This window comes from Aedes albopictus, chromosome 1 (genome assembly GCF_035046485.1).
Source record: "Aedes albopictus strain Foshan chromosome 1, AalbF5, whole genome shotgun sequence".
NCBI classification, from domain to species: Eukaryota; Metazoa; Arthropoda; class Insecta; order Diptera; family Culicidae; genus Aedes; species Aedes albopictus.
In genome coordinates, this window is record NC_085136.1 from 268284454 (window position 1) to 268294267 (window position 9814).

General features: G+C 49.1%; 1 protein-coding gene across 1 annotated transcript; it reads right to left on the reverse strand.

Moving 5' to 3' along the window:
• Positions 1 to 902: 902 nt before the first annotated feature.
• On the reverse strand, positions 903 to 9340 carry LOC134285619 (uncharacterized). Its single transcript, XM_062846742.1, has 2 exons — positions 8433 to 9340; positions 903 to 8368 (listed from the first exon to the last, which is right to left on the reverse strand). Exon 2 carries the CDS (start codon positions 8253 to 8255, stop codon positions 2079 to 2081), a length of 6177 nt encoding a protein of 2058 aa, XP_062702726.1. The 5' UTR covers positions 8256 to 8368; positions 8433 to 9340; the 3' UTR covers positions 903 to 2078.
• Between the last annotated feature and the right edge of the window lie 474 nt (positions 9341 to 9814).

A 9814-nucleotide genomic window follows, 5' to 3' on the forward strand; every position in this document is an offset into this window, starting at 1 on the left:
TTCGGCTAAACGAATGTCTAGGCAAAAAATTACATTTGAAGGGTTTTTACCCTCGTTTTTGTTTCAGTGTATATGTAAGTGTGATGTATCTAGATATACTATCACTACGATAAAAAAGTTTTAACATAAAATCTTTGGTATGAGTTTCCTGACACTTTTTTGAAATTTTTTTGGCCTCGGCTAAACGAATGTCTATCACTGTATCACAGAAGATTTCAGGGATGAATCTTTGGAAAAAATAAAAAAAAACTGTGAAAGTATCCTTGGAGAAATTATCAGTAATAGAATTCCTTGATGATTTTTAAGGAATTCTTCTCTTGGAGTTTACCTTGGACGAATATTTGGAGAAATCTGTGTTCTATTATTTTTGCAGGAATCCAAATAAAAGATGGCCAAGGATCATTGCAAAAAATCCATGTAGGTTTGCAAATGTACCAAATGAGGAATTTCTTCGACATTTCTTTCCGGAAAATCCTTCAGCAGTTCCATACGAGAGTGTGCAGTCAATTTCTGCTTGCTTCTGGTAAATCTTCCTGCAATGTGTTGGGAAATATTTAGCATGGTTAGGTTAGGTCGCACACCCTTCTCATTGATTCTACTGTGCAACCTCAATTGTTCTGATCAACAATGGAGTAGTTGCTTCGAAGCGCCTAGGCTGAAATTAAGCTTTGAGCAATATCCGTTATACTTATTCTCTTCAGGTTCTATTGCGTTGCAGAAACCAGCGTTGTCTTGCGTAATCTCAAGTACTGTTTGAGGTGTGTTCCGACGTTTCGGCTCTATTTCAAGTCTTCTTCAAGTATTTAGCGTAGATTATTTCCTATAGTTGAGTCCAAATCGTTACCTGAAACGGAAAGAGAAATAAAAAACAATGTATGCATTGTGAACATAACACGACTGCTTACTGATTTAGAATGATATACTAGGGGTATTCACTAAACAGATTAAATTGCTGCGTAAGCCATGATTTTCTGCTTATTTGAAATGTTTCATGATTTTGCGAATGAAATAATCGAAGATTGCCTTGATGATCGCCACGTTTAATCAGTTTAATCAGTTTACGCTGTTATGTGAATCCCCCTACTAATCAATATTCCAACGAAAATAACGGACAGATATTATAGAAAAACAACGTCTTCTTCTTTTTCTTAACACATTTGGACACTTTTGTTTTCTACTGTCCTGGAAGCCCAAAGAGCTCAATACAGTTCCCACTACAAATAGAATTCTGGGCCTAAATGGAAATCAACCCCAATCTCTCTCAGCGAGGCCTTGCGAAATAGCAACATGTTTACTGAAGAATCTTTAGAAGACCCATAACAGATGCCTCATCTTATTCTATAATACAAGTTCTGTCATGTGGGTAAAATATAACTCAAGTATATACAAGCTACAGCATGCTCCTCCTAACTACAACATGTTTCATCAAAACTACAAAACTATTTAGATTGAACTCCAATCATACCTCCTTGGGAAAACATTCATCTAAGTCGCATTAAACATTTTCATCCCCTGGTACGCCGCTAAGCTCTTTCCGCCCAGCTCGTCAGTACACTAACACCGGGGCACACTAGGAGGAGCGTTCGGCCAATCTAGCTGGCCAAAATTAGTTTTCAAACCCATTATTCAACAACTATCGGTGCGGTGTGCTGTTTCACAGCACAGTCACTTGGAGAATCATTTATGGCCAACTAGCGCGCTCAAATGTTCCTCAGTGCGGCGTTTCAACTATTCTTCTCTCGCCCTCGCCACCAGCAGTTCCACGTACCAATCCAGCCAGTGTGACCTGTTGGAACGTTTCGGACGTTTTCGGAGGGTTTTGTAGCACACCGTTTTTGTGGTTAAGTGAGCTCAAACTGTGTATTAGAAATAATTGTAATTAGTACACAATCTTAGATAAATTAGTTCATTGTTACTTACAATTGGTCTCCTAGTTTCGATTTCAGTTTATGTTTGACAATATAGTGATAGGCTTAATTTAAACAAATCAAGAAATAACTTCTAACTCTGCCTTTTTTGTGTAGCGCAAAGAATGGTGTTGAGGATGATTGGCAAGAAATTTTGGTTACTGACGTCTATCAGCGTTTGACAGACCTTTGACGGACAGAAGCGCGAGGTTGTGCGCTATCGGATACCAGTGGCGTAGGGTTGCCCCCAACATCCCCCGACCCGTAATGCACGTCCATCCCTTCCGGTGGTCCTGCGTTACCCTCAGCTTCTTCGTTGTCCGCTGCCTTGACACGTAGAATGGCAACCTTAGTTACCGGTCGCCGTAGCACTCCTCCGCTGGTTTGCACTAGGACCTGTCTGCACCGTCCATCCCGTCCTTTGATTGTGGAAAGAATCCGCCCACGCAGCCATCCGTTTCGGATCGACGGATCAACGATGATTGCCAGGTCTCCGATCTCCGGCTCCTTGGAGTCTTCATACCATTTGGTACGGCCAGCTATAGTGGGAAGGTATTCCCGCACCCATCGATTCCAAAACTGGTTCACCAGGTTCGTAATCAATCTCCAGTTAGTCCTGAGAGACTCCGGGCGATCTGGAATAACCTCCGGCGGGTGGGTCACTCCCTGCGAGCTCAGCAGCAAGAAATGGTTCGGCGTTAGAGCTGCTTCCGATTCTGCGTCCAATGGCACACAGGTCAGGGGTCTAGAGTTGACTATTCCTTCCGCCTCAATCATCAAAGTCAGAAGAGTCTCGTCGTCCGGGTTCCTGGTAGTCGTTAGGGCCGCAAAGGCAATCTTGATGGACCTGACAAGCCTCTCCCATGAACCCCCCATGTGAGGGGCCGATGGCGGGTTGAACACCCACTTGGTGGCAGCGTTGGTGAAGACGGCGGATAGTTGTTGATTCATCTCTTGTATCTGCTGTTTAAGGTCATGACTCGCACCCAGGAAGTTGGTGCCATTGTCGCTTCTGATCTCCAGGGGCGCGCCTCTTCGTACTACGAACCGTCGTATTGCCATCTTACACGCCTCCGTAGTCAAGGAATGCACTACCTCTAGGTGGACAGCCCGGATGGTGAGGCATGTAAAGAGCGCCACCCACCGCTTGACCAGAGAGCGCCCGACCTTGACCTGAATGGGACCGAAGTAATCCAACCCAACAAAGCTGAAGGGGCGAATGTACGGACTAAGGCGCGCCTTCGGTAGGGGAGCCTCACGCGGACACACGGGCTTGGCTCTGGACACCTTACACTGCATGCAGGTTTTTGACAAGCTTTTCACCAGCGCACGTAGGCACGGGACGTGGAACCGCTGACGAACTTCGTTGATCACCGTCTCGTTATTTGCGTGAAGATAGTGTCGATGATACCTTTCCACGACTAGATTGGTTAGCTGATGTCTTTTTGGGAGGATTATCGGGAATCTGGTGTCGAACGGTACGAAGATCGCACCGGCAATTCTCGTGTCCATTCGAGCTACACCGCACTCATCAACGAACGGCGACAGCTTGTAGATCGGGCTGGCTCGGCTCAGCTTCATCTTCTGCCCTTCTTTCGCCTTCTGTAGTTGAAACATCTCTTCTGGAAACTCCGCATGTTGCACCAGCCTCCAGATGACGTTCTCAGCTTTATTGAGTTCCTCTTGGGTGATATGCAGGTTCTGCAGTGGCATCTTCATCACCTTCCGCCGACAGTTGTCTGCGAAGCGGATGATATAGGCAACAGTCCGATTAAGCCTTTCGAATTTGGAAAAGCGGCTCCAGTCGATGGTTTCGTTGTGTTCCGTTGAACGATGAACGTGACATGATCTAATTTCAATGATGGTTGCTTCGGGTTCGGCCTGACGTGGCCAACATTCCTCAGGTTTCCACAAGAAATCTGGCCCTTTCAACCAACGACTGTCGGGTTTCAGGTTTGGTCCACTGGCCCACTTTGTGCCATCGTCTGCGACGTTGACCTTCGATGGGACGTACCGCCACTCTGCGGGATTAGATTTCGAGAGGATTTCCCCTATCCTGCAGGCGACGAATTGTCGGTAGCGCCGGTGGTCGGAATGGATCCAGGACAGCACGGTTTTTGAATCGGTCCAGAACACTCGTTGCGATATCGGCAGACTGTGACTGTTGCAGAGGGTCTTCATTAGCCTACATCCTATCAAGGCAGCCTGGAGCTCCAACCTTGGGATCGAAAGCGCTTTTATCGGTGCAACCTTCGCTTTCCCGCCGACGAGCGCACAATGGTATTCTCCCTGAATGGTCGCCCTGAAGTAGGCCACACATGCGTATGCAGTCTCGCTACCGTCGACGAAAATATGGAGCTGCAAGTCTTCAATGTTGGACGCTGCCACGCCCGGGAAGTAGGCGCGTGGGATTCGAATCTCCTCGAGCTCCTTGAACTTCGACGTCCATAGTCGCCAACGCTCCAAGATGGGCTCTTCTACGATATCGTCCCAACCGGCTTTGGTTCGCCAGATGTCCTGAATAATAACACGACCATGGATGAGGAAATGCGAAAGGAGTCCCAGCGGGTCGAACTGGCTCATCACGCAGCGCAAGATTCCTCGCTTGGTGGGAGTAACGGTCGCCAAGTCGACTTCGTTGGAGAATACGAAGACATCCTCAGTTGCCTTCCACTGCATGCCCAGCACACGCTCTATTTGTGAACCGCTTTCGCTGACTATCTTCATCGAACCGGCGTCGGTTTCCCCGATCCGTTGGAGAACTGTGGATGAATTCGAGAGCCAGTTGCGAATGATGAACCCGCCTTGCCGATGCACCAGCTTGACTTCATCTATGACCTGGCACGCTTCTTCCTCGCTGTCAAAACTCTGCAGGTAATCGTCGACGTAGTGCCGACGCACGATCGCCTCCGCCGCCCTTGGGTAGTTCTCTGAGTGCTCGATTGCGTTCAAGTTTTTCACATATTGCGCCGAGCATGGGGAGCTGGTGGAGCCAAATGTCGCCACGTCGATGACGAAGATCTGGGGAGAGTTTCCGATTTCACCGGGCCAGAGAAAAAGCTGGCTATATCGATCTTCTCGCCGTATTTTAAGCTGGTGGAACATCTCCATAATATCGCCCACCACGGCGATTCTCCGTTCCCGAAATCCGCAAAGAACGTCGGGAAGAGGTTGCACCAAATCCGGCCCTTTCAGCAACATGCTGTTTAGCGAGACACCGTCCACCACTGCTGCTGCATCCCACACGATTCTAATCTTGTTCGGCTTCTTCGGATTCCTTACTATTCCAACCGGGAGGTACCACAGCTTTCTCTGGTCGACAGCTGCCAACTCTTCCCTCGTGGCCTGGTGAATGTACCCCTTCTGTTGGTACTCCGTGATCTGGCGCTGAACACACTCGAACAATACAGGATCCGCGTTGAAGCGCCTTTCCAGGCACCGTAACCGTCTCGCCGCCATTGCGTAACTATCTGGAAACTCTACGTAGTCGTAACGCCAAAGTAGCCCGGTCTCGAATCCGCCTTCAACTCGCCTGGTTGTCTTTTCGAGCAGTGCCCTCGCCCGTTTGTCCTCGTCGGACTCAGGACTCTGATCCATCGAGACGCCCACGTTTTCCACTGTGAAATACTTCTTGACTAGTTCGTGCAAACTATCGTCAGCACCACACCCACAAATATGCAAATTGCAACTCGCAAAGCTTGATCCGTTTGGCATCGATCCGTAGATTGCCCATCCAAGGCGAGACTTCGCCGCTATTGGTTCTCCTACGCGACCTTCTCGTATTTGTTGGGTGGCGGTGATGTGGGTATTCTTTGCTCCGATGAGTATTCCTGGGGTTGTGGATTCGAAGTCCGTAACTGGCAGATTTCGCAGGTGGTCGAAACGATCAGCCAGTTCTTTGTAGCGCAATGTTTGGGCCGGTAGCGCTAGGGATTCCACAGTCCGGACGTCCTTCAACGAATATCGTTTGCCTCCTCCGATACCAGAAATCTCCACCTCCACTTGACGCGAACCTTCCTCTTCGCGGCTGATATTACTCGTCCAAGTTAGGCAGAGACGCATCTCCGCTCCTTCGGCCTGAAGAGAATCGGCTAGGCTCTTTTCCAAGAGCGTGACGGACGAACCCTCGTCGATAAAGGCTAATGTTTCCACACTACGTCCCTTGCAGAAAAGCCGCACCGGCAGCATACGGAACAGCGTGGAACTTTGGGTGTGATGAGTGTTTACACCTTCGGTAGGACTTTTCCGTGGCACCTCCCCTCCTTGTGGCGCCGGCTTAGCTGCGGCCGATGAATTTCCCGACTCGGAATGCAGGAGCGGATGATGACGCATTTGGCAGCCTTGCACGTCACAACGAGCCGCGGACCGACATGGCTTTCTTCCATGCTTTCCGAGGCAGATCCGGCAGAGAAAATGGCTCTGGACCACTTTCCAACGGTCATCGGGATCCATCTTCTTGAAGACCTTGCACTCCTTCACTCGATGATCTGGATCCCCACAGGCAAGACAGGTGATTGTGGAAACCACCTTCGTCGGCTCCACTTTTGGTTTCTCAGATGACGTAGCATGTGCGTTCACGAAGCCTTTCGGCTTCTCGTCCTTCTTCAGCTTTGCACTCTTCGGATCCAACGTTAGGGTGACTTCAGCGGCTGCTGACACAAGATTGGCCATGTATCGGCTGAAAACCCGAAGGTCAACCATCGCAAACTGCCGCTTGAATGCTACCCACTCGAGCTTCAAATTCGCTGGAAGCTTATCCACGAGCTCCTGAAGTAACACTGGATTTGAGAGGTGTAGCACTTGTCCAGCCGCCTCCAGATGTTCGCAGAAGTTCTGCACTGCCATCCCAAAGGCCACAACCGTGCACAAGTTGTCCGCTTTCGGTGCCGGAACCTCTCGTACCTTCTGGAGCAACGCGTAGATTATTTGCTCCGGGCGCCCATACAGCATCTGCAACGTCTGAATCACTTGCGGCACCGATGAAGGCAGTAGTAAACGGCTGCGAACCGCCTCCAAGGCCCCACCTTTCAGGCATCGTTGAAGTCGGCCAAGATTTTCTACGTTGCTGTATCCGCACGCTTCCGTGGAAGTGTTAAAGGCACTAATGAACATTGGCCACTCTTCTGAATTACCACTGAACGACGGGAGATCTTTTGGCATAACGTGCCGCGCGGCGAGTTGTCGAGCGGTCGGAGTCGAGTTGTCGACATTCGCGGCGGGAATGGTTTGAGCACCGAAAGACGCTTGCGAGATGTATGGGTTGTTTTGAGGAAGATTCGTTGGGAGGGGGTGAGGAGTGTAGGATTTAGGTGCGTTTATTGAACCCAAATGGAGATTACCTAGCCCTACACTAGCATATTGCGGATAAGCTACCTGCCCTACTGGTACGTAATTACTTATGCTATTCGTTACCTGACACGGTTGGCTTACGTATCCCGATTGCATCGGGTGGCTTCCTAGCTGTTCCACCGAGCTGATGGATGGTGGCAAACACTGGGTGGAGCTGGTGAGACCCGTCATAGGGTTGACCCAATTCGCATTAGTGATCGGCGTCGACGATCCCGGACGGTTCGCTCCTCCTCCAGGTTGGAAATCACGCATAAAACTGGTAGCTTGTCCCGCCGCATACGCACTCGCAGGTAGGGGGGCTCGGTTAGCTTGTGAAGCCGGCGCGTTGAAAGGTGGTTGGGAAATTGACCCTGATTCGCTCCCGAAGACAGACGTGCTAGTCGGTAGGCTTGTCCGCACAACTTGCGGTGTTGGTCTTGTTCCCCCAGCTGAGGGTTGCTGCAGCCTTGTCCCAGAAATCGTCGGGACCGTCACCGTACTCGCCGGAGCAGAGAATTGCTGATTCTGGCTGACAGCGACCTGGTCCAACCGACTCATCCAGTCTCCAAGACCACTGGATTCCGCTTCAACGCTGGTTTCTTCACATCTCCCGTTCACTATGTCGTACCTCGCCTTCCAAACCTCCTTCTCCAACTGTAGCTTCCGCTGCTCCAGCTGGGCCGCCTGCTGTAGTTCGATCTCCCTAAGCAAGACGGCCTTTCGCTCTTCTAGCAGTTTGAGGTTAAGCCGGGCAATCTCACTCATCGATCCTGCGCCCTGAGGTGAGCCGTTTGATTGCTGCTGCTCGCTACGGGCTAGTCCACTGGGTTCTCCGGCGGCGCCACATGATGTTGACTTGGCGACACAATCCGAGCACTTCCAGTGGTCCTCCTTCTTCCCGTCGTCGAATCCCACACATCCGAAATGCGACCACTTGAGGCAGCCTTCGCATTGCACCATATCGTCTATGTTGTTGGGCAATTCACACACCTGACAATCGAAACAGTCGGTCTCCGGCATCCTAATTGGCCTGTTCCGATGTGATTCGCAACAATTTTTGAGTTTGTTGGAACGTTTCGGACGTTTTCGGAGGGTTTTGTAGCACACCGTTTTTGTGGTTAAGTGAGCTCAAACTGTGTATTAGAAATAATTGTAATTAGTACACAATCTTAGATAAATTAGTTCATTGTTACTTACAATTGGTCTCCTAGTTTCGATTTCAGTTTATGTTTGACAATATAGTGATAGGCTTAATTTAAACAAATCAAGAAATAACTTCTAACTCTGCCTTTTTTGTGTAGCGCAAAGAATGGTGTTGAGGATGATTGGCAAGAAATTTTGGTTACTGACGTCTATCAGCGTTTGACAGACCTTTGACGGACAGAAGCGCGAGGTTGTGCGCTATCGGATACCAGTGGCGTAGGGTTGCCCCCAACAGACCTTTATGCACTTGCTGCACTAACTTTGCCGTATGCCATTGCATATTGGCTGGCTCGGCTGGCTGGCTGGGTATATCTCTATAAATAAAATCCTTCCAGGCTGGCTGGCTGCCTGGGTTGCTCGCACTCAATGGATGTGAGAAAATACGAAAGTCGGATAGTAGGCATGGTATAGGCGGACAGGTCTCCGGCAGGCAAGCCACTCTCTAGTGCACGGATGGGAAAACTCTAGGATTCACCCCACGTCGGGATGTGGGCTTCGAGAGAAAATATTATGCGATATGGCTGGTAATATCGGGGGGAGATTACCATGAAAATGATGAACAGTTTTTATTGCAAGCAAATGTCCTCGGGCTTGTGAACTTTAAATAAAATAATAGAACAATTGCAAATTGAAAGAAAACCCGATTGGGGAGCCCACGCTTAAAACATAGTCTGATGACTATTGCTTCAAGAAGGCTTTTTCTATATTAAATTTGATTTCCTATTCTTCTTTCTGGTATGTCTACAAACAGTCTCCAAAGATGCTATAGACGTTTAGGGGCGAATGATCATCTAGGGATTTTTCCTGCGGCGTGATCCGAGTCATTTAAACTCTTTCGCAGGTCCCGAGATTGTGGAGAAATCGCTTCCGATAGATTGGAAGAATCTCTTCTGAGATTCTGGAAGAATCTCACCAGAGATTTTGGAGAAATCGCTCCGAAGATTCTGGAGGAATCTCTCCACAAATTCTGAAGGAATCTCTCCCGAGATTCTGGAGGAATCGCTTTACAGATTCTGAAGGAATCTCTCAACAAATTCTGAAGGAATCTCTCCCGAGATTCTGGAGGAATCTCTCCCGAGATTCTGTAAGAATCTGTCCCGGGATTCTGTAAGAATCTCGCCCGAGATTCTGTAAGAATCTCTCCCGAGATTCTGTAAAAATCTCTCCCGAGGTCCTGCAGGAAATCTCTCCTGGAGGAATCTCCCCGGAGATTCTGGAGGAATCTCTCCGGAGATTCTGGAGGGATCTCTCCGGAGATTCTGGAGGAATCTCTCCGGAGATTCTGGAGGAATCTCTCCGGAGATTCTGGAGGAATCTCTCCGGAGATTCTGGAGGAATCTCTCCGAAGATTCTGGAGGAATCTCTCCGAAGATTCT

Excerpts from the sequence above, each read along its gene's own strand:
- LOC134285619 (XM_062846742.1), bottom strand. The coding sequence starts at position 8,255 with ATGCCGGAGACCGACTGTTTCGATTGTCAGGTGTGTGAATTGCCCAAC.